The 23,171-nt window shown below is 70.1% G+C and overlaps 5 protein-coding genes across 5 annotated transcripts in view; 3 read left to right on the top strand and 2 right to left on the bottom strand.

Moving 5' to 3' along the window:
- LOC147414578 (protein unc-93 homolog B1-like) overlaps positions 1–1,983 on the top strand; it is a 4,607-nt gene extending 2,624 nt beyond the window's left edge. The window contains exon 11 of the mRNA XM_086472373.1: positions 1,625–1,983. Coding sequence (XP_086328499.1) covers positions 1,625–1,847 — 223 coding nt within the window. The 3' untranslated portion in view covers positions 1,848–1,983. The remainder of the gene's footprint in view (positions 1–1,624) is intronic.
- A 1,093-nt stretch (positions 1,984–3,076) lies between these two features.
- Positions 3,077–8,273, bottom strand: FNTB (farnesyltransferase, CAAX box, subunit beta). Its single transcript, XM_086472372.1, is given in 14 exon segments — positions 3,077–3,211; positions 3,677–3,791; positions 3,892–4,003; positions 4,347–4,479; positions 4,623–4,752; positions 4,848–4,934; positions 5,017–5,100; positions 5,234–5,325; positions 5,328–5,382; positions 5,858–5,949; positions 6,269–6,341; positions 6,590–6,654; positions 7,886–7,968; positions 8,189–8,273. Coding segments are annotated over 14 exon segments (1,317 nt in total). The 3' UTR covers positions 3,077–3,100.
- Positions 8,274–10,109: 1,836 nt separating this feature from the next.
- On the top strand, positions 10,110–13,704 carry RAB15 (RAB15, member RAS oncogene family). Its single transcript, XM_086472306.1, is given in 9 exon segments — positions 10,110–10,142; positions 10,144–10,233; position 11,886; positions 12,005–12,069; positions 12,239–12,298; positions 12,414–12,491; positions 12,621–12,710; positions 13,391–13,456; positions 13,549–13,704. Coding segments are annotated over 9 exon segments (639 nt in total).
- Positions 13,705–15,986: 2,282 nt separating this feature from the next.
- GPX2 (glutathione peroxidase 2) lies at positions 15,987–17,329 on the top strand. The gene is made up of 2 exons (XM_086472033.1): positions 15,987–16,215; positions 16,983–17,329. The coding sequence occupies exons 1-2, from the start codon at positions 15,987–15,989 to the stop codon at positions 17,327–17,329; spliced, it is 576 nt and encodes a 191-aa protein (XP_086328159.1).
- A 1,049-nt stretch (positions 17,330–18,378) lies between these two features.
- Positions 18,379–20,391, bottom strand: CHURC1 (churchill domain containing 1). Its single transcript, XM_086472034.1, is given in 5 exon segments — positions 18,379–18,473; positions 18,475–18,504; positions 19,156–19,226; positions 20,132–20,267; positions 20,353–20,391. Coding segments are annotated over 5 exon segments (339 nt in total). The 3' UTR covers positions 18,379–18,410.
- Between the last annotated feature and the right edge of the window lie 2,780 nt (positions 20,392–23,171).

The following is a 23,171-nucleotide window of genomic DNA, read 5'->3' as shown; positions in this document are numbered from 1 at the left end:
TGTTGGGGGGCAACACCTGCGCCTGCCGGAGCCCCCCCTTCCAGGGGGTTTGGGGGAGGTGACACCTGTGCCTGCCGGAGCCCCCCTCCCAGGGGGTTTGGGGGGGGGGGACACCTGGGCCTGCCGGAGCCCCCCTTCCAGGAGGTTTGGGGGGGGTGACACCTGCGCCTGCTGGAACCACCCTTCCAGGGGAATTAGGAGGCCGGAGGGTCCCACGGGAGCCAGGGTTGGGGGGCAACACCTGGGCCTGCCGGAGCCCCCCTCCCAGGGGGTTTGGGGGAGGTGATACCTGCGCCTGCTGGAGCCCCCCTTCCAGGGGAATTAGGAGTAGGCCCAAGGGTCCCACAGGAACCAGGGTTGGGGGGCGACACCTGTGCCTGCTGGATCCCCCCCTTCCAGGGGGTTTGGGGGGGTGACACCTGCGCCTGTTGGAGCCCCCCTTCCAGCGGAATTAGGAGGAGGCCAGAGGGTCCCACAGGAACCAGGGTTTGAGGGTGACACTGCTGGAGCCCCCCATTCCAGGGGAATTAGGAGGCCGGAGGGTCCCACGGGAGCCGGGGTTGGGGGGTGACACCTGTGCCTGCTGGAGCCCCCCTTCCAGCAGAATTAGGAGGAGGCCATAGGGTCCCACGGGAACCAGGGTTTGGGGGTGACACTTGTGTCTGATGGAGCCCCCCTTCCAGGGGGTTTGGGGGGGTGACACCTGCGTCTGCTGGAGCCCCCCCTTCCAGGGGGATTAGGAGGCCGGAGGGTCCCACAGGAACCAAGGTTGGGGGGCGACACCTGCGCCTGCTGGAGCCCCCCTTCCAGGGGGTTTGGGGGGGGGTGACACCTGTGCCTGCTGGAGCCCCCCCTTCCAGAGGGATTAGGAGGAGGCCAGAGGGTCCCACAGGAACCAGGGTTTGAGGGTGACACTGCTGGAGCCCCCATTCCAGGGGGTTTGGGGGGGTGACACCTGCGTCTGCTGGAGCCCCCCCTTCCAGGGGGATTAGGAGGAGGCCATAGGGTCCCACGGGAACCAGGGTTTGGGGGTGACACTTGTGCCTGCTGGAGCCCCCCTTCCAGGGGGTTTAGGGGGGTGACACCTGCGTCTGCTGGAGCCCCCCCTTCCAGGGGGATTAGGAGGAGGCCGGAGGGTCCCACGGGAGCCAGGGTTGGGGGGCGACACCTGCACCTGCTGGAGCCCCCCTTCCAGGGGGTTTGGGGGGGTGACACCTGTGCCTGCTGGAGCCCCCCCCTTCCAGAGGGATTAGGAGGAGGCCAGAGGGTCCCACAGGAACCAGGGTTTGAGGGTGACACTGCTGGAGCCCCCATTCCAGGGGGTTTGGGGGGGTGACACCTGCGTCTGCTGGAGCCCCCCCTTCCAGGGGGATTAGGAGGCCGGAGTGTCCCACAGGAACCAAGGTTGGGGGGCGACACCTGTGCCTGCTGGAGCCCCCATTCCAGGGGGTTTGGGGGGGGACACACCTGTGCCTGCTGGAGGCCCCTTTCCAGTGGGATTAGGAAGAGGCCGGAGGGTCCCACAGGAGCCGGGGTTGGGGGGGGTGACACCTGTGCCTGCTGGAGCCCCCATTCCAGGGGTTTGGGGAGGAGGCCGGAGGCCCCTTCCCGGGGGTTTGGGGAGGAAGGGGGTGACACGGTGCCCCTGCCTTGCAGTGCGTGCGCTGGAGAAGGCCCGGTCGAGCGCTCAGCTTCAGGCCAACTACCCGGCGCCGGACACCAACAGCCTCTACACCAACCCCAAAGGCAGCGCCATCTCCGCCTTCGACGGCGGCTCCGACTCCAGCTCCGACTCGGAGCCCGACGAGCCCCAAAACAGGAAGAAGCTGCGCATGGAGGCCAGTTAGGGGGGGCCCCCCGCCGACCCCCCCCCAACCCGGCTGCGTAAGGACTCTGCTCTCCCTTCTCTCGTAGAGGCGCTCGGACTGCAGCTTCCCAAGCCCTCCCCGGCCCTTGCCCCGCTCTCACCGCAACCGCCCCGGAGGGGAGGAATTGGAGGGGTGGGGGGGTGGGGGGGGGGAAGCCGGCCAAGAGGGGCCTCGCAGCACCCACCCAACAGACTTGAGGCAAGGTGGGGTGGGGGGGGGGTGGAAATTTGGGGGGCTGTGAGATGTCCCCGTCGCCCTCCCGCCACCAGCGAGCCCCCTCTCCCTTCTGGTTTTGTATGAGCGTTTCTATTTATACCCCGTGGACCACGGCGGGCTTGAGCTGGAAGGTGGGGGGGAGCCAGGTAGCGCCCCCCACCCCCCCCAAAAAAAAAAAAAGCCAGCCCCCCCCCCCCCCCCTCCCCCCCAGGGAGCTGCACTTGCACCCCCCCTCTCCCCTGGCAAGCCCTGGGGAGGGGGGGGGTCGGGGGGGGGTCTCGCTATTTATTTTCAGCGTGTGCAATTCCACCGCTGCCCCCCCCCCAGCGAGAGCCGGAGGGGAGGGGGGCGAGGGCAGCGCCTGCACCCCTCCCTCTATAGGGTTGGGGGGGGGGGGGCAGGCTGGGTGGTCTCCTCCTCCCCCCCCCCAGCCCTTCCCCACCTCCGTGGCATTTTTCTGAACTCTAGTGGCCCGTCCCTGCCCCGTAGGTGACCCCCCCCGTCCCCCCCCCCCCCGTCCCCCTTTCGATGCCATTCATTCCATGAGGTATGTTGTACATACTGCCCAGAGTTGTCTTGCAAGTTAAGGCTTCCCTTTACTATAAGACTATAAATAATAATAAAAAAAAAAAAAAAAAGCCAAAAAAAACCCCTTAATTTTATCCTTCCCCGTGTTCTTGGGGCGGCGGCACCTCCTGCCCCGCGTCCCCGGCGGCAGCCACGGGCCCTCCCCCGCGCACAGGACGCTGCAGGTGTCGGTTCGGGTTTATTGATGCCAAAAAGCTCTGCCACGGCCCCTGTCCGTCCCCCCCCCCTGCCCCCCACCCCCTCGGCTCCTTGCCGGGAGGGCAGCGGGGCACCTGGTAGCCACGGGGCCAGCCGGTTTTTTGGTATTGCTAGCACCCTGAGCACCTCGCTCTGCCCGGCTGCGCCGAGACCGGCCGCGCCGCGGCAGCTCCCCGCCGGCGCCGGGCAGGGCGGCTCGGCACAGTCCGAGGGCAGCGGCGGGGGGACCCTCAGTCGGCAGCGGCCGCCGGCTCCAGGGTGGGCACCGGCTGCTGCAAGAAGTGCATCACGGCTCTCGCCACCTTCTCGGGGGCGATGTTGTAGACGGGGTGTGTGGCTTGCTGGGAGGGGAGAGGGAGAGGGGGAGAAGGAGAAGGGGAGAAGGAGAAGGGGAGAAGGAGAGAAGGAGAAGGGGAGAAGGAGAGAAGGAGAAGGGGAGAAGGAGAGAAGGAGAAGGGGAGAAGGAGAGAAGGAGAAGGGGAGAAGGAGAGAAGGAGAAGGGGAGAAGGAGAGAAGGAGAAGGGGAGAAGGAGAGAAGGAGAAGGGGAGAAGGAGAGAAGGAGAAGGGGAGAAGGAGAGAAGGAGAAGGGGAGAAGGAGAGAAGGAGAAGGGGAGAAGGAGAGAAGGAGAAGGGGAGAAGGAGAGAAGGAGAAGGGGAGAAGGAGAGAAGGAGAAGGGGAGAAGGAGAGAAGGAGAGAAGGAGAAGGGGAGAAGGAGAAGGGGAGAAGGAGAGAGAGAATGAATAACGAGGTTAATGCTTTTTTCTGGCATTAACCCGGCGCCCCCCGGCGATGCCCGGCACCTACCAGGCGGTTCTCGGGGACGCCCAGGACCACCTCGTGGTGGAGGTCGCCGCTGCCGAAGTGCTGGGCGATGGCCAGCCCGCTCAGGCAGTAGCACGTGTGGTAGAAATCCCGGGACCTGGGGCAAGGCAGAAGGGAGAAATTGGGGTGCTTAGTATAAAGGGGGGGGGGGTGGTCCAAGGCACCAGCAAGCCCCCCGGCCCCGAGCTGGGACTCACTTGCCCGGTTTGTCGAGCAGCCCCCCGGCCGGGCACTGGCAGCAGAGCAGGATGTATTCCTGCAGCGCCGCCTGGTCGAACATCCAGCGCCCCATGCTGAGCGCCGTGTCGCCTGCAAGGGGAAGCCGGTGAAATATTGGGGGGGGGGGTTCCCCAAGAAAGTGGCAAACCAACCCCCCCAGGGGCCTTTTCACACACACCCACACCCCCCACACCCCCCCCCCCCAGGGAACCGCCAAGGTGCCGGGCCAGCAGACCGTCAAGCCTTGCTGTGGGGAAGCACGAGTGCCCCCCCGAAACCAGGGACGTGGCGACACCCGAGTTACTCTGCGCTTTGTTCCCTCCCTCAAACACCTTCCTCCATCCCTGGAGACGCTGGGGTTGGGGGGGGGGGGGGGGGGGAGGTTGGAGGAAGCTGGGAGCCCCCCCCCCCCCCACCGCCGTGGCCAACTCACCCCTGGCGTGGAGGGCACGGTGGAGCAGGGGCAGGAGGCCGGCTTGCCAGAAGGAGTAGCAGCCGTCCACCAGCTTGTTGCAGCGGCCCTGGAAGCCGCCCTCGAAACGCATCTGCCGGCCAGTCACCCAGTGCTGCGGGGGACGGGGAGGAGCGGGTGCCACCGTGAGGACGGGGACAAACCCCACCACCACCCCCACCCCCCCCCCCGGCACCACCAACCAGCCAAGACAACCCCCCCCCCCCCCCTGCTTCCTCCCTTCCCCAGCCCCCTCACCAGCAAGCTCCGGAGGTTCAGCAGATGCTCCTTCTTGAGGATGACCAAGGCCGCCACGCCGCAGAAGGTGTACCCGCCGTGGGCCTCCATCCCCGGCACCCCGCCGATGCCGCCCTCCCAGTTCTGGCACCTGCGTGGGCAGCGGTGGTGGCAGGGGCCGGGTGGGGCGGGGGGGGTCAGGACGGCACCGACACGAGGGGTCCCGGTCCCCGTCCCGGCTCTCACCTCGCGATCCACTCGGCCGTCCCGGCGAAGAGCGCGGGCGTGAGGGTGTTGGTCAGCGAGGCCACGGCGGCGGCGCAGTAGGCGCTCCTGGGGGAAGACGGGCGCTCAGGACCGCGGCGCCAGCGCCCAGCCGGCTGGAAGCCCGCCGGAGCCGTTCGCCCAAGCCCACCTGACGTCCGTCTCGCCGCCGACGTGCATGAGGAAGGAGCCGTCGGGCTGCTTCAGCGAGTGCAGGTACTGCAGCAGCTTCTTCCTGCGAGAGCCAGCGGGCTGCCAGGCGGCGGGGGGGGGACGGACACACACGTCCTGCCTCCCCCCCCCCCCCAGCTCCGTGCCGGATGGCCAGACCGCCCCCCGCCACGGCCCTGCCACGCCGCCGGCCGTACCTGTCGATGACGCCGAACGCCTCCTCCGTGCCGATGATGCAGAGCGCGTTGACGGCGGCGTAGGTGGGGGCGAGGTGGGGGTGCTGGCCGGGGGCCCCCCCCCGAAGCCACCTTGGGGGCTCTGGCAGCGGCTCAGGAACTGGCAGACGCTGCAGGGGAGAGGAGGGGGGGGGGGGGCGGGCAGGGTGGGGAAGGGGGCTCCGACACCCGCCTGGCCTCACCCCCAGCACCCAGTGGGGTGATATTTCCCACCCGGGTGAGGGAGACCCCCCCCCCCCTCCTCGCAGGAGCATCGTGACCCCTGGGGGGGACAGGGGCCCGCCCACCCCCGGTAAACCCCTGGTTCCCCCCTCCCGGAGGTCAGCACCGGGGGTCACGTCTCTCTCTCCCCCCCATCTCCGTCCGTCACGAGGCGCTGCCCGGCAGAATAGCCGGCATTGACGGCCGCGGGGGAGACAAAGCTCCTTTGGTCCTGCCAGCGCGCGGGGACGGCGGGTGGTGGCACCTCCGGCGTCACGCGGGTGGCCCACGGGGCTTCTGCCCGCAGCCAGGTCCGCGGTGGGGGTCCCCAGGCTGTCTTGGGGGGCGGGGAGGGGGGGGGGGGGTGGGTGTCCACCCACTTACTCAGAGGCGACCGACTGGGGAATGGGCTCGTCCAGCAGCTCCAAGCTGTGCAGGATCCAGTAGCAGAGCCAGGGGCGGCTGGCGTCCAGACACTGCGGGGACCAGAGGGGACGGTTTTAGGGTGGCCGGGGAGCGGTTGCGGGGCCTGGGGGTGCAGGCAGGAGCAGGCAGAGCTCCCGCAGCAGAGGGTACAGGCAGGAGAGCCCCCCAGAGCTGCTGCTCCGGAGCATCACCGCAGAGAGGGGGGGACGAGCACAACCTAAAGGGGGGACAACGAGGAACCGCTGCCCCAGGGGACGTCAAACGCCGGGTGACAACTCCAGCAACAGCCCCGGGGGGGAAGGAGGGCAGAGCGGAGAGGTGGCAGCTCCGGGGCAGAGCACCCGGCAGCACCGCCGGCACCACGGGTACCTCGTAGGCTTCGGTCAGCTGCCGGAGGCCTCTCTTCAGGTAATGGAAGTGCTTCTCCCGCTGCAGGACGTACCTGGAAGACGGGCAGGGCAGGGCAGGGCTCGGCCGAGAGGGGGGACACGAGCCCTGAGCCCCAACGCCGCCGCGTTCAGCGCTTGTGTCCGTGAGAAGGGGCAGGATCCCACCCCAACGCCCGCCGGAGCGGGCCGGGCCCTCGCTTACGGGTCTCGGCAGCCACCAGAGCCCACTGGTTTGGGGAAGGGGGGTGGGGGGGAGGGGGTGTATTTCTCGTTTCGGAGAGTTTCCGCCGCAGGAACTTACTGCGAGGCGTGGTGGTTCGTCTTGAAGGCGTCAAAGACCTCCTGCACGATGTCTTCCACCTTGGTCTGCCGCCGCGGGGAGGTGGAAACAAAACCCACGGTGAGCTCTGGAAAGCGGCTCTGCCCTTCCCAAACACGGTCCTTTGCCGAGCCGCCCCCCGGGCTCCCAGCCCCATCCCAGGGGTTTATCCGGCTCGCGGCCGCTCCCCGTTACCGGCAGCGCCATCTCATCCCCTTCTCCGGGAAAACCAAAGCGGAGCGGCTTAGCAGGAGCTGCCGAGGAGCTTTGCGCCCGGGATTAGGCAAGGACTTGCGACAACCGTCCCCTCGTTTAGGCTTGAGCTCAACACCCAGCGCCCCGGCACCGGCCCCAAGGCGGGGTAATCCTCCCAGCCCTCCAGAAAATACCCCGGGCTTGGGCAGGGTGTCTCGGGGGTGCAGAGGGGTGGCACAGGCAGCCCCATCCATGGGCACCGTGTCCCGCCGGGGCCGGAGGGGAGCGGGAACCCCACGGACTGAGAAATCCGGCGTCACCTTTCGCCCCATCAGGGCCCATCCTGGTGCCCAGGGGAGCCACCACCAGGGCTGGATCAGGCCCAGCCGGAGTGGGGAGGGAGGGAGGGGCGGGGGTCTGGCTGACCCCCCCCTAGACCCCCTCGCCCTCCCCGAGCTGGCTCTGGGGGACGTATCACAGCCCCCCGGTGGGTGTCCCTGCCGCGGCTGGTGGGGGGCAGATCCCCCCCTACCCCAGCCCCCCAAACCCCTGGGTGCCCGACATGCTGCGACAGGCGGTGCGGGGCCAGCAGCTGCGTGGGGAGGAACTGGGGAGGGGGTCAGCGAGCCCCACGGCACCTTCAGACCCAGCCCCATGGCACCCCATGGCACCCTCCCACCCCAGCCCCACAGCACCCTGGCACTCTCAGAGCCAGCCCCACGGCACCCTGGCCCCCTCGGAGCCAGCCCCACGGCACCCCTGGCCCCCTCGGAGCCAGCCCCACGGCACCCTGGCACTCTCAGAGCCATCCCCACGGCACCCTGGCCCCCTCGGAGCCAGCCCCACGGCACCCCACACCCCAGCCCCACGGCACCCTGGCCCCCTCGGAGCCAGCCCCACGGCACCCCACACCCCAGCCCCACGGCACCCTGGCCCCCTCGGAGCCAGCCCCACGGCACCCACACCCCAGCCCCACGGCGCCCCTTGGCTCCCTGCCCCGCAGCCCCACGGCACCCCCCATCCCGGCCGGTTCCCTCCCTCCCTCCCTCCCGCCCCCCGGCCCCGCCCCGCGCCCCCCGGTACCTGCTCGGCCGAGGTCGCCGTCCGCACCCCGTCGTCCCGCAGCCGCCGCCGCCCGCCGCGGGGGGGGGGACGCTCCCGCCATGCTGCGGGCGGCTCGCGCCGGCGGGGCCAGCGGGACGACGGCGGCCGGGCGGGGACACGCGGCCACGCCCCCCCTCGCCCCGCCCCTCCTCACCTCGCCCCGCCCCGCCGCCGCCCGGCCCCGCGCGCGCATGCGCGGCGGAGCCGCCGAGGAGGGAGGGCGGGAGGGAGAGCGGTGGTGGTAGCGCGCCGCCGCGTTGCGTCACCGCGCTGTGACGTCACGATGAAGCTCTCCGGCCGAGGCCTGGCCTCCGCGGGTGCACGGCGCTGCCTTGTATTGCGTCACTGCAGCGCGGCGTGGCGTCATCGCGCCACAGCGCCGCGTCCTTGCACCGGAGCGCCGCGCCGCGTCATCACGCGGCGGCGTGGCGTCACCCGCGCGGCGTGGCGTCACCGCGCGGCGTGGCGTCACCCGCGCGGCGTGGCGTGGCGTGGCGTGGCGTCACGGTGCCGGGGGCGCTGCAGCGGCGCGTCGTGGCGTCACACGGCGGCGTCGCGTCGGGCCGTGGCCACGTGCCGCGGCGGGTGTCACCGCGTGGCCGTGGGCCGGGGCGGGGCCTGCGCTGCGCCTCGTCTGCCGCGAGCTGCGCCCCGGCACCCAACACCGGCACCCAACTCCGCACCTGGCGCCAAACACCGGCACCCGGCACCGTGCCCCGACACTGCGCCCCAGCACCGCACCCCGGCACCCAGCGCTGCGCCCCAACACCCAGCACCTCATCCAGCACCGCACCCGGCACCGAACACCGCACCCAGCACCGCACCCGGCGCTGTGCCCCAACACTGCGCCCCAGCACCCAGCACCACACCAACCACCACACCCAAAACCCAGCACCGCACCCCAACACCCAGCACAACACCCAGCACCGCACCCGGCACTGTGCCCCAACACTGCGCCCCAGCACCCAGCACCACGCCCCGGCACCCACCACTGCACCCCAGCACCCACCACTGTGCCCCAGCACCCAGCACCACACCAACCACCACACCCCAACACCCAGCACCGCACCCCAACACCCAGCACGACACCCAGCAGCCGCACCCAGCACACACCACCACACCCCAGCACCCACCACATGCGCCCCAGCACCGCACCAACCACCACACCCCAACACCCAGCACCCAGCACTGTGCCCCACCACTGCACCCCAGCACCCCACCACTGCACCCCAGCACCCACCACTGTGCCCCAGCACCGCACCCCGGCACCCAGCACCGCACCCAGCACTGCAGCACCGCACCCAGCACCGCACCCCAGTACTCAGCATCGTACCCAGCACCCACCACCGCACCCCAGCACCCGCTGCAGCCCCTCACCGCACCCCTGTCCTACCCCGGGGACCCTCCAGCCCCGGGAACCCCCGGTGTCCCCTGGGTGCCCCCCCGGTCCCTCCGGGCTGTCCCCTGGGGCACCCCTCTGTGTCACCCCGTGTCCCCTGCTGCACCGCCACCCGTGCCCCCTCGTGTCCCCACTCTCCCCTCGCGGGGGGGGGGGGGGCAGTCCTGGTGCGTCCAGTGCTGTCCCCTCCCCGTGTCCCCCCCGGTGCCCGGGAGCATCTCCCGGTCTCCCCACCCGTGTCCCCTCCCGGTGCATCCCCCGCCCCAGAGCATCTCCCGGTGTGTGCGGGGTGGGGGGGTGTGTGTGTGTGCGTGTCCCCGCCGTCGGTGCATCCCCCGGTACATCCCCGGTGCGTCCCACCCCCCGTCCTCTTCCCCAGTGCATCCCCCGGTGCATCCCCGGTGTGTCCCACCCCCGTCCTCTTCCCCGGTGCATCTCCGGTGCGTCCCACTCCCCTCCCCCGGTGCATCCCCCGGTGCATCCCCGGTGTGTCCCACCCCCGTCCTCTTCTCCGGTGCATCCCCGGTGCGTCCCACCCCCTCCTCTTCCCCGGTGCATCTCCGGTGCATCCCCCGTGCGTCCCACTCCCCTCCTCTTCCCCGGTGCATCCCCCGGTGCATCCCCAGTGTGTCCCACCCCCGTCCTCTTCCCCAGTGCATCCCGGTGCGTCCCACCCCCCTCTTCCCCGGTGCATCCCCCGGTGCATCCCCCCGCCCCGCGCCCCGCCCCGGTGCCAGCCCGGCGGCGCAGCGCTGCCGTTCCCGGTAGCGGCGGCGGCGGCGGCGGCCCCGGGCCCGGCCCGCCATGGCCAAGCAGTACGACGTGTTGTTCCGGTTGCTTGCTGCTGGGGGACTCGGGCGTGGGCAAGACCTGTCTGCTCTGCCGGTTCACCGACAACCAGTTCCACCCCGCCCACATCTCACCATCGGTACCGGGAACCGGCGCCGCCGCGGCGGGGGAGGGGAGGGGAGGGGAGGGGGGTGGTGGGGAAGAGCAGCCGGCGGCAGCGGTAGCGGGGAAGTGGGAAACGGTGGGCACCGGGGAACGGGAAAAGCGGGAGCACCGGGGAGCAGCAGCACCGGGGAACCGGGAAACGGTGGGCACCGGGGAACGGGAAGAGCGGGAGTACCGGGGAACGGGAGCACTGGGGAGCCGCAGCACCGGGGAACCGGGAAACCGTGGGCACCAGAGAGCCTCAGCACCAGGGAAGTGGGAGACGGTGGGCACTGGGGAACGGGAAAAGCAGGAGCACTGGGGAGCCGCAGCACCGGGAACCGGGAGCACCGGGGAAGTGGGAAACGGTGGGCACCGGGGAACGGGAGCACTGGGGAGCTGCAGCACCGGGGAACCGGGAGCACCGGGGAACGGGGAAGCCGTGGGCACCAGAGAGCCCCAGCACCAGGGAAGCGGGAAACCGTGGGCACCGGGGAACGGGAGAAGCGGGAGCACCGGGGAACGGGAGCACTGGGGAGCCGCAGCACCGGGGAACCGGGAAACCGTGGGCACCAGAGAGCACCAGCACCGGGGAAGAGGCAAACCGTGGGCACCGGCGAACAGGAGCACCGGGAAACCGTGGGCACTGGGGAACGGGAAAAGGGGGAGCACTGGGGAGCCGCAGCACCGGGAAACCGGGGAACGGGAGCACCGGGGAAGTGGGAAAATGTGGGCACCGGGAAGCAGGAGCACCGGGAAACTGTGTGCACTGGGGAACGGGAAAACTGGGAGCACTGGGGCACAGGAGCGCTGGGGAGCCGCAGCACCGGGGAATGGGGCAGCTGTGGGCACTGGGAGCATCAGGGAACTGGGGAGCCGTGGCACCGGGGAACTGGGAGCACCGGGCAGCTGCAGCACCGGGGAACCGGGAAACCATGGGTACCAGGAGCTGTGGGCACCCAGGAACGGGAAAACCGTGGGCACTGGGGGCACTGGGCAGCCGTGGCACTGGGGAACTGGGAGTATGGGGCAGCTATATCACGGGAGAACCGGGAAACCGGGAGCACCGGGCAGCCACAGCATCGGGGAAACCGTGGGCACCAGAGAGCTGCGGCACCGGGCAGCAGCAGCAGCACCGCGGAACCAGGAGTGCCAGGGAACCAGTGCCAGGAAACCGTGGGCACTGGGGAACTGGGAACACTGGGCAGCCGTGGCACGGGGGAACCAGGAGCACTGGGGAGCCAGGAATGGGGAGAATGAGAACACTGGGGAGCCAGGAATGGGGAGCACTGGGCAGTGATGGCACTGGGGAACCATGGTACCGGGAAACTGGGAACACTGGGTAGCCACGGCACCGGGGGAACTGGGAAACGGTGGGCGCCGGGCAGCTGTGGCACTGGGCACCAGGGGCACCAGGCAGCCATGGCACTGGGCAGCCATGGCCCTGGGGAACCGGGGGCACTGGGAAGCACCGGGAGCACCTGCCTGGCAGTGGGGCCAGCACCCACAGTCACCTGCCAGGCCCAGGACTAGGCGTGGGCACCGGCACCGGGCCGCCACCGGGGCACCGGGCCATGGCTCCGGGCACGGGCCAAGCCCTGGCACACGGTTAGGCGGCACGGCGGGGCTCGGCGTGGGCCAGGAGAGGGTGAGGGGACCGGAGGGACCCTGGTGACAGCAGCTGCCGTGATGGGGGGGGGGTGTGGGGGGTGTGTGACACCGGGCGGGACACCCCGGGGGCGCCCCGTAACCCCTCCCCATCCCAGGCGTCGACTTCAAGATGAAAACCATCGAAGTGGACGGCATCAAGGTGCGGATACAGATCTGGTGAGTGCCGGGGTGGGAGAGGGGGGGGATTTGGGGGGGGGGGGGGGGGGCTGAACCCCGCTCCCCCCCCCCCCCCATCCCCCCCCCCCCCCCTTGCCCAGGCTGGGGGCTGAGCCCTGACCAACTCGTGCCGTGGGTGGCGGCACTGACTCTCCCCTCTCCCCCGGCTGCAGGACACGGCAGGCCAGGAGCGGTACCAGACCATCACCAAGCAGTACTACCGGCGGGCGCAGGTAATGGGGAGACGGGGGAGTCTTGTCTCATCCTGGCACACAGGAGAGGGAAACTGAGGCACGGGGGGGTGTGGTTTGGGGGGGGGTATAAATGGCCGCCCCCCTCCTCCCGCAGGGCATCTTCCTGGTGTACGACATCGGCAGCGAGCGCTCCTACCAGCACATCGTGAAGTGGGCCAGCGACGTGGATGAGGTGGGGAGGGGGGTGAGGGCATATTGGAGGGGGGGGGAGTCCGGGAGTCGTCGTCGTCCCCCGCCCTGGTGGTGGGGATGAGGGGGGGGGGGGGGGGGATATCCTCACGCCGCCCCCCCTCCTCCCCAGTACGCACCCGACGGCGTCCAGAAGATCCTCATCGGGAACAAGGCGGACGAGGAGCACAAGAGGCAAGTGGCCAAAGAGCAAGGGCTGCAGGTGAGCGGGGGCTGGCGTGTGCCCCCGGGGGGGGGGGGGGGGGCAGGACACCCCCCACCCCCCCCCTTGCACCCCCAGGGTGGCCAAAGCCCCCCCCCTCCCCATGCCCTCAGCATGGACACAGCCCCCCCCCCCCCCCCCCCTTGCACTTTCCAGGGACCCCAACAACCCTCCTGCAGCCCTACCTGTGTCTGGGGATACCCCCCGCTCTGCACCCCAAATCCACCCCCCCCCGGACCCAAGGACACCCCCCCCCCCCCTGCAGTCTTCTCTGTCACCAGGGACCCCTAACCGCCCCCCCGCCTCAGACCCCAGTGTGGCCAGGGAACCCCCCCCATGGACTCCTGCACCCCGCAGTGAGTCTAGGGACCCCTCCCCAGTGCCTGTGCACCCCCAGGGCTGCTCTTAAGCCTGTTTCCCCCCTTGGGGACCCCCAGGGCCCCCCCTCCCTGCACTTCCAGCACGCCCAGGGACACCCCCCCCCCAGTGACCCCAGTGCCCGACCCTAGGGGATGCCACCCCCCCGCCCCGGTGCCCCGGTGCCATCATGGGCAGCACAGCTCGTCCGTCTGTCCGTGCCTGGCTGTGCACATGCTGGTGGGGTAGGGGAAGGGGGTCTGGGGGTACTGACACCCCCCCCCCCCCCCCCCCCAAAATCACGGTGGTCCCTCGCCCTGCAGCTGGCCAGGGAGTACGGGATGGACTTCTACGAGACCAGCGCCTGCAGCAACCTCAACATCAAGGAGGTGTGTGGGGGGGGTGGGGGGTGGGGCCGGGGGGGGGGTTTGAAGGGGGGGCCAGGGGGGTCCCCCAAACTCACCCCCCCCCCCCACCACAGTCCTTCACGCGGCTGACGGAGCTGGTGCTGCAGGCGCACCGCAAGGAGCTGGAGGGGCTGCGGGCCCCCCCCCGCACCCCCACCCTGGCCCGCCTGGAAGAGGATGAGCAGCAGCCCCCGGGGAGCGAGGAGAGCCCCAAAACCTGCTGGTGTTGAAGCCTGGGCCCCCCCACCCCCACCCCGAAACCCCCCACCCACTCACCCCCGGGGCTGTGTTGGGGGGGCACGGTGGGTGCGGGATGGGGGCCGAGGAGAGCCCCAAAACCTGCTGGCTGAAGCCTGCCCCCTGCACCCCGAAACCCCCCACCCACCCCCGGGGCTGGGGGGGGGGGGGGCACGGTGGGTGTGGGTTGGGGGCAGCTACCGTGGAGGTGCGGGGGGGGGTTGGAGGGGGTGCAGTGGATGCCTGGAGGTGGGGGGTGACCCAGAACCGCCCCCCCCCAGGGATGGCGGGGGCAGGTGTCATGGGGGTGCCCCTCCTCCCAGCACCCACGCTCCCCCTCGGTGTGGGGGTGTCGTGGGTGCTGTGTGCCCACCCTGTGCCCATGGGGACCCCCCCCTCTCTCCCCGGTTTTACAGAATAAAGGTGATGCTGGAGGTGGGCAGTGGCTCATGTGCTGGGGCGGGGGGCTGCGGGCACGGCGCGGTGCCGGGGGCCCGGTGCCGCGGTGGCTGTGCCCCACCAGAGCCCCCCCTCACCCCCCCGGCACCCGGGCGAGGGGGGCAGCGTGCCACGGGCAGAGCCGGGCCACGGCAACCCGAGCGGTTATCAATAATTGAGGTGCTCCGGGACGGTGTCCCCTTTCCCGGCTGGGGGGACGGGGGCCGTGGGGGGCACCGTGCCCACCGCCGCTGCCCGCGGTGAGGCTGCCGGTTCGGCCCCGCCTCGGGGAGGGGGGACACACACAGCCCCACGGGGACACGGGAGCTGGGCCTGGTGGGGACACGGCCATCGTGGTCAAACAGCTTGGTGGCGGGCGCTGGGATTGGGGGTGGGGACTGGGATGGGGGGGCACGGGGATGGGTACTAGGGTGGTGGTGGGCACTGGGATGGTGGTGGGCACCAGGATGGGTGGGCACTGGGATGGGTACTAGGGTGGTGGTGGGCACTGGGTTGGGTGGGCACGGGGATGGTGGTGGGCACTGGGATGGGTACTAGGGTGGTGGTGGGCACCGGGATGGGTGGGCACTGGGATGGGTACTAGGGTGGTGGTGGGCACTGGGATGATGGTGGGCACCAGGATGGGTGGGCACTGGGATGGGTACTAGGGTGGTGGTGGGCACTGGGTTGGGTGGGCACAGGGATGGTGGTGGGCACTGGGATGGGTACTAGGGTGGTGGTGGGCACCAGGATGGGTGGGCACTGGGATGGGTACTAGGGTGGTGGTGGGCACTGGGATGATGGTGGGCACCAGGATGGGTGGGCACTGGGATGGGTACTAGGGTGGTGGTGGGCACTGGGTTGGGTGGGCACAGGGATGGTGGTGGGCACTGGGATGGGTACTAGGGTGGTGGTGGGCACTGGGATGGGTGGGCACTGGGATGGGCACTAGGGTGGTGGTGGGCACTGGGATGATGGTGGGCACCAGGATGGGTGGGCACTGGGATGGGTACTAGGGTGGTGGTGGGCACTGGGATGGGTGGGCACTGGGATGGGCACTAGGGTGGTGGTGGGCACTGGGTTGGGTGGGCACGGGGATGGTGGTGGGCACTGGGATGGGTACTAGGGTGGTGGTGGGCACTGGGTTGGGTGGGCACTGGGATGGGTACTAGGGTGGTGGTGGGCACTGGGTTGGGTGGGCACGGGGATGGTGGTGGGCACCAGGATGGGTGGGCACTGGGATGGTGCCTGCCACCAGGGTGGTGGGTACCAGGACTATGGTGGGCACCACAGCAGATGGGTAGCAGGGTGGATGCTGGCACTGGGACCAGTGGGCACTGGGACCAGTGGGCACTGGGGGGAAGGCAGCAGGTACTGGTATGCCATGCACAGGAGGCCCCAGGGAAGGAGATGCGCTGGGACACTCGATCCCCCCATCGCCCACCTGGGTCCGAGCCACCCCCTCCTCCACCCTGCGCATCCCCAGCTCCCGGAGTCCCGTTATTTCCTGACTCCCCCCAGGGTGTCCCAAGCCCTCGGGGACACCCCGTGCCAGGCCGGAGGCGCCGAGCCCCCCGGCATCCCGTGGGGAAGAGCGGCCGCGCCGCCCCACGCCGTGCCATGAATTATTGAGGCAGGTCGGAGCCATCGCCTTGGCCCCGCGCCACCCGCACCCTCCCCTGCCGCTTCCTTCCCCGCCTTGGGTGGGTGCCAGCGGGTGGGACGGCTCAAATTCACGGCGAGGCGAGGAGACCTTCGGAACCGGCCCGTCACGTGGGCACCGGGCAGCCCTTAAGACGGGCCGCCGGGGAGGGAAGGCAGCCGCCCGCCCGCCGCCATGACCGTCCCCATCGCCAAGTCCTTCTACGACCTGAGCGCCACCTCCTTGCAGGGGGACAAGGTGGACTTCAACGTCTTCCGGGGCCGCGTGGTCCTCCTGGAGAACGTGGCGTCCCTTTGAGGCACCACGGTGCGGGATTACACCCAGCTCAACATGCTGCAAGCCCGCTACCCCCGGCGGCTGGTGGTGCTGGGCTTCCCCTGCAACCAGTTTGGCTACCAGGTAAGTCCCCACGGTGGCCGGGTGCAAGGAGGGCTTCCCCTGCAACCAGTTTGGCTACCAGGTAAGTCCCCACGGTGGCCGGGTGCAAGGAGGGCTTCCCCTGCAACCAGTTTGGCTACCAGGTAAGTCCCCACGGTGGCTCGGTGTGAGGAAAGGGGGGGAAAAACACGCCACAAACCCTACCAGGTAAATCCCCACGGTGGCCGGGTGCAAGGAGGGCTTCCCCTGCAACCGGTTTGGCTACCAGGTAAATCCCCACGGTGGCCGGGTGCAAGGAGGGCTTCCCCTGCAACCAGTTTGGCTACCAGGTAAGTCCCCACGGTGGCCGGGTGCAAGGAGGGCTTCCCCTGCAACCGGTTTGGCTACCAGGTAAGTCCCCACGGTGGCCGGGTGCAAGGAGGGCTTCCCCTGCAACCAGTTTGGCTACCAGGTAAGTCCCCACGGTGGCCGGGTGCGAGGAGGGCTTCCCCTGCAACCAGTTTGGCTACCAGGTAAGTCCCCACGGTGGCTCGGTGTGAGGAAAGGGGGGGAAAAACACGCCACAAACCCTACCAGGTAAATCCCCACGGTGGCCGGGTGCAAGGAGGGCTTCCCCTGCAACCGGTTTGGCTACCAGGTAAGTCCCCACGGTGGCCGGGTGCAAGGAGGGCTTCCCCTGCAACCAGTTTGGCTACCAGGTAAGCCCCCACGGTGGCCGGGTGCGAGGAGAGGGGGGGAAAGGAGGGGGAAACACGGCACAACCCCCGGCTTTCTCCTTCCCCGCCGCAGGAGAACGGCACAACGAGGAGATCCTCAACAGCCTGAAGCACGTGCGGCCGGGGGGCGGCTTCGAGCCCAACTTCACCCTCTTCCAGAAGTGCCAGGTGAACGGGCAGGACACCCACCCCGTCTTCGCCTACCTGAAGGCTCACCTGCCCGCGCCGGCCGACGCGGCGGAGCACCTGATGGCCGAGCCCCGCTTCGTCACCTGGAGCCCCGTGCGGCGCTCCGACATCTCCTGGAACTTCGAGAAGTTCCTGGTGGGTCCCGAGGGGGAACCTTTCCGGCGCTACAGCCCCCGCACGCCCACCGCCCAGCTGGAGCCCGACATCCAGCGCCTCCTCAAGCTGGCCAAGTAGGGCCGGCGCCGGCATCCCCCTCCTCTGTGCCCCCGCCCCCCGGGATGGCCACAGCTCTCTGCCGGGTGACGGTCCCCTCCGAAACTGCCGTGGGGAGGGGGCTCGATGGGGGCAGAGGGCTGGGGTGACCGGGGTGGCACGGGCTGGTGGCAATAAATGAGTCGGAGGGAGCGTTCCTGCATCCATGGGGTTTGGGGGGGGGGGGTTGTCGGGGGATGAGCCGCGGGGCAGCCCCCGGGGTGCCGGATCCAGGAACGGGTGGCGCTGGGCTGGAGCGGGACCAGGCCAGCAGCGCCGAGCTCCCCGCGGGTGTCGCTGGGGCTGGGTGCCAAGAGCAGCACCCTACCCCAGGGGAGGGATTTTTGGCAGCCGTGGCTCAACCGGCTCCTTCCCGCTCCGGCAGGGCAGGGCTGGGTTCGGCACCCAGGGAAATGGGCCCTGGGGGGGGGGGCGCGGGGGGGGGGGGCGCTCCACGCAGCCCCTGGGGGAGTGAAAATCCTTCACGTCACCTCTCAGCAGGGTTTGGGAGAGCACGGTGGGCTCTGGGATGCAGGGAAAGGCCAGATCTGCTACGGGGGGGGGGGGGGGGGGGAGGAATCCCACAGGGAAAAGCCCCCCCAGACCCTGCGTTGGGCCCCAACACCCTTCAATAGCTATGGGGAGTCCCGGGGGGGGGGTGACACCCACCCCAAAGTGCTCCTGCCTGCACCACCGAGCTGTAACACATCACATTTATTGTCCCCCCCACACGTAGGCTCCTGAAGCAGGATGGGGGTGGGCATCCTTTTGGGGGTGACGATGTGCTGGGCCCCCCCCTTCACGTCTTCAGTGCAAGGAGAGGGGGGGGCTCAGGCTGTGGTGGTCCCCCCCATCCTTGGGAGCCTCCAGCCTCGGGCATCTCCCACATCCAGGCTGGAAGTTTGCAGAAGGGACTGCGCTGTCCCCAGGGATCGCCGTGCCAGGGATCCAGGGATCTCCCCGGGGATCCAGGGATCTCCCCGGGGTGGTGGTGGGGAGCGGGGAGGGACGTCCTGGCGGGGGGGAGGATTCAGGGAGTCGTGCGGGATCCAAACCACCGGCTTCAGAAGAGGGGGGTCATCTGGCGGGGGTCGTCGGGCAGGATGCTGATGGAGTCCTCGGCCCGGGCCGCAGAGCAGGCACAGCATGGTGTACTCCTGCGGGGGGACACAGAGCTGGGGGGGGACACACACAACACACCCCCCTCTGCCATAGCCACGCTCTGCCACAGCCCCGCTCCCGGCACGGGCAGGGAAACCGGAGCCGAAGCCGGCACCCGATCCCCGATTGCAATCAGAGCTGGGGAGGGAGGGATCTCATTTCGTCCCCCCGGGACGAGCCCCACCAGCTCCCCAGAGCCCATTTTCCAGCGTTTAGCTGCTGGAATAGGAAATGGGCTGGGGGGGGGGGGGGGGGGGGGAGGAGGGCTGGGCGAGTGCCCCACCACCACCACCACCACCACCACACAGGCACGTTTGGCCGCTCTGGGCCACGCACATTGCCGGCGTTTGCCACGCAGGAGGCAAGAGGTGAGCTGGGCTGCCCCCCCCACAAAGCAGGGACTAGTGCCAGGGGGCTCCAGGTAGCCCCGAACCTCCGAAAACCTTCAAGGCTGGTGTCACAGCTCGCCTCTGAAGCCGCCTGGGTCCCTCCTGTGGCTACCAGGGCAGGCGGGAATCGGCAGCGCTGCCCACGGGAGGGTGGGTCTGGCAACCCAGGGGTAGAGGAACAGCCCAGGGTTTGGCTTAGGATGGCTCCGGAGCTGGAGAGGGGCTGCTGGGGGGGACAAGTCGCTCCCCTGGGGGTACCTGGTAGTCATCCACCACGCTGAAGGTGTACTCGTGGCGGGCGATGAGGTGGTGGCAGTTCTTGCACAGGTCTGGAGAGGGGAGGGGGGCGGCGGGTTAAGGGGCTGAGGGGGACATGGGGGCTTCCTGGGGTATTCCTCCCACACACCCCCCTCCACCCCAATCCCCTTAGTCCCTTGGGGACAAGGCACCCTCTGTGCCTGCCCTCACTCCCTAGAGCACCGACCCCCCAGTCCCCAAGGTGTGTCCCAGAGCACTGAACACCCCCCCAACTTTCCCCCTCCCAGCACCTAAAAACCCCCCTTTAATGGCCATCAGCTCCCTGACACCCCCTTCCCAAGCCTTGAGACACCCCCCAGGCATCACCTCCCCAACCCCTGCCCCCTCAAGAGCATCAATCATCCCCCCCCGGGTGCCCCCCCCCCAGTAGTAGGTCCCCAAATTAACCCTCAGGCTTCCCACCCACCCCATCCCAAGCCCCAGGGCCCCCCTGCAACCCCCCAGCCCTCAAGCCCCCCCCAGAGCCCCAGACCCCAAAGGTCCCCCCAGACCCCAAAGGTCCCCCCCAGCCCTCAAGCCCCCCCCAGAGCCCCAGACTCCAAAGGTCCCTCCCGAGCCCCAAGACCCAAAGGTCCCCCCAGCCTCAAGCCCCCCCCCCCCCCCGAGCCCCAGGCCCCAAAGGTCCCCCCAGCCTCAAGCCCCCCCCCTCCCCGAGCCCCAGGCCCCAAAGGTCCCCCCAGCCCTCAAGCCCCCCCCAGAGCCCCAGGCCCCAAAGGTCCCCCCAGACCCCAAAGGTCCCGCCAGGCCTCAAGCCCCCCCCCCCGAGCCCCAAAGGTCCCCCCAGACCCCAAAGGTCCCCCAGCCCTCAAGCCCCCCTCGAGCACCAGGCCCCAAAGATCCCCCCGCAGCCTTCAGCCCCCCGCCCCCCCCCCCCCCCCCCAAGATCCCCTCCCAGCCCTCAGCCCCCCCGGCGCACGGTCGTAGGTGACGATCTCGTCCCCGCCGTGCAGGCCGGCGGCCCGGTTATCGAGCAGCACGAAATCCCGGCGGCCGCACTGCGCGCACCCCACGAAGTTGAGGAGGAAGGAGCCGCCCTCCAGGCAGGTGGTACCCTACGGCGGCAGCACACGGCTGAGCACCGGGGCTGAGCACCGGGGCCGGGCCCGGCCCGCCCCCGCCCCGCCCGGCGCGGCCTACCCGCTCCGGGTACTCGGTGCCCACACAGCCCCCGCACATCCCGCCGCCGCCGCGCAGATCTCGCGAGAATTCGGGAGGGGGGCGGGGCTTAGCGCTGGGGCGTGGCGGAGGCTGATAGGTCCGCCTTGTGGGCGCGGCGTGAGAGCGGAGGGTCTATATGGGCGGGGGGGGTGTGGTGGGCGGGGCTAGTGCAGGTGGGGGCGGAGTTAAGGTGAGGCGGGTGCGGGCCGGGTTGTGTGTGTCCCCCCCCCCCCTCCACCCCTCCTCCTCCGCCCGGTAGCCCCCACCGGAGCCCACCGGGCTGTATCCCGTCCCGCCGGGAGTCCACCGGGCTGGGGGTGCCTGGGCTAGCGGAGGGACACCCGGGGCTTGCTGGGGGGCACATGGCTGTACCTGGGGAGTGCCTAGGACTAGCTGGGGGACACCCAGGGCTAGCTGAGAGACGCCTGGGACTAGCTGAGGGACACTCAGGGCTAGCTGGGGAGTGCCTAGGACCAGCTGGAGGACACCCAGGGCTAGTGGAGGACACCCAGGGCTAGCTGGGGAGTGCCTGGGACTACCTGAGGGGCACCCAGGGCTAGCTGGAGAGTGCCTAGGACTAGCTGGAGGACACCCAGGGCTAGTGGAGGACATGCAGGGCTAGCTGGGGAGCGCCTGGGGCTAGCTGGGGGACACCCAGGGCTAGTGGAGGACACCCAGGGCTAGCTGGGGGATGCCTGGAACTAGCTGTGGGACCCCCAGGGCTAGCCACGAGTACCTGGGACTAGCCAGGAGTACTCGAGGAGAGCTGGGGGACACCTGAGTTAGTGGGGAGACAGGCGGGGCTCGCTGGGGGACACCCAGGGCTCGCTGTGGGTTAGCCAGGGCTAGCTGGAGGACCCCTAGGACTACCAGAGGTGCCCCCTGGGCTAGCTGGAGGGTGCCCTGGGCTAGCTAGAAGCCATCGCGGGGGTGGGGTGCCCACCGAAGGCTGGCTAGGGTGGCGGGGCGGGGCGGGGGGGGGGGGGGGGCACCCGTGGCAAGGAGGCGCTGCGCCGCTCCGCGCCCGCCCGGTGCCGGTGGCGGCGGCGACCGGGGGGGGCCGCTGTGCTGCATTGCGGGGCGGGCGGCCCGTCCCCGCCCGCCTCCGCCCGGCCCTCCCGGGGGGGAGCGGGGCTATCTGGGCCGGGCAGCGCCGCTGGCCCCCGGCAGGAATGTCCCTGCGCGCCCAGATAATGTTATTTATATCGCGGCGTAGGGCGGCTTCGTTCCCCCCCGCCCCGCTCCGGTCCCGGGCCCGCCGCCGCCGTTCGTCCGCCCGCCGCCCCGCGCAGGTGAGAACCGCGGCCGCCCCCCCCGGGCGCCGCCGGCGGGTACCGGGATGCGCCGCCCCCCGGGGGGGTGGGGGGGGCACCGGGAGGCGCCGCTCCTCGGGGAGAAGTGGGGTCGGGGGGATGGGGGGGCGCGCTGCCCGCCGCCGGGGGGGGGGACACACACGGTGCAGCACCGGTGCACGGTCCCCGGAGGAGGGGGGGGGGGGGGGGAGCTGCAGGCACGGAGCAAAGTTTGGGGGAGAGGGGGGAACCCCTCACGGGGAGGAGGGGCAGCGCCCTCTTTCCCCCCCTCACCCAGTGTTGGGGGGTCCGGTGTTGCCTTGCGTCCCCCCTCCGGTGTCACCCCACGTCCCCCGGGGCTGCCGGGAAGGACGGGGCGGGCGAGTGGCGGTGACTTTTTGGGGACACTTTCCCCCGGGGGTGCCGACCCAGAGCGGGGTCCCCGCACCCGTCCTGGGTGCTGCCGGCATCACCAAACATGTGCCGGTGGGATGCGGTGGGCAAGGCAGCTCTGGAGGTGACAGGTCTCGGTGGGGCACATCGCCCGGCCCGCTTCAACCACCAGTTTCTAGGAACTGGGAGCACTGGAGTTACTGGGAAGTTTTTTCTGGCCGCTGTGCCCTTGGTCCCCCTCGTCCCAGCATGGTGGCAGGAGGATGCTCGTGGGCCGGGGGAACTCCTCCCCGCACCCCAATAAGCCGGGGGACACCCAGGGCCGATTGCCTGGCTCCCCTTTCAGGGCGGCTTTTGCCGTTGCAAATCACCAGCTCCCGGAGTCAGGGGATCGCGGTGCCCTTCGCTCCGCTGGATTAAGCCAACGAGGAACGTTTGGGGGGGGGGGGGGGGGGGGCACAAGACAAGGAGACCCCTGCAACCATGGTGGGTGCCAGCACGGCACCCCGAGGAGTATTTTGCAGCTGTTGGGTGTTTTTAGGGCCTCGGCTGGTGATTTTGGGGCAGGCGAGGAGCAGGGAGGGGGGCAGCTCCTAAGAAGGGAGTGGGGCTCGGCCCACACCGTGTGCAGGGGAGGCCTATTTATAGCCAAAAATGTCTGTGGAGTGTCAGCACGTGTGTGTGTCGCTTCTCGGTGCGCTGGCGGGTTAGGTGACATGGGACGGTCCTGGCACGACCGGCATCTGCACCGACTCCGGCCTTGGGGGAAACCCAAACCTTCGCCCGCCGGGTGAGAGCGTGGCCGGAGCGGGGGCACCGCCGGCCGGAGGAGCTGTGCCGTGCCGTGCCCAACCACCCCGTGCTGTGCCGAGCGGCCGTGCCGAGCGGGACCATCTGCTCCCGGCCCTGGCCGTGCGCCTGGGAGGCAGGCGGCTGTCGGGGGGCTGTGGGGGTGCCCCCCAGCTCCTGCCCCTTCCTGGCGGGGCCGGCTGTACTGGGAGCGTGGCTGACTGCTGGTTTGGTGGAGATGCGAAATAAAAGCATTAATTGGAGGAGCGAAGGAGCCGGGGCGATGCCGGGCACCAGGCTGCGGGCGGAGGTGATGGGGCAACA

The sequence above is a fragment of the Leptosomus discolor genome, chromosome 12, assembly GCF_034619465.1.
Source record: "Leptosomus discolor isolate bLepDis1 chromosome 12, bLepDis1.hap2, whole genome shotgun sequence".
Taxonomy (NCBI): Eukaryota; Metazoa; Chordata; class Aves; order Leptosomiformes; family Leptosomidae; genus Leptosomus; species Leptosomus discolor.
This window is presented reverse-complemented; position numbering and strand designations above follow the sequence as displayed.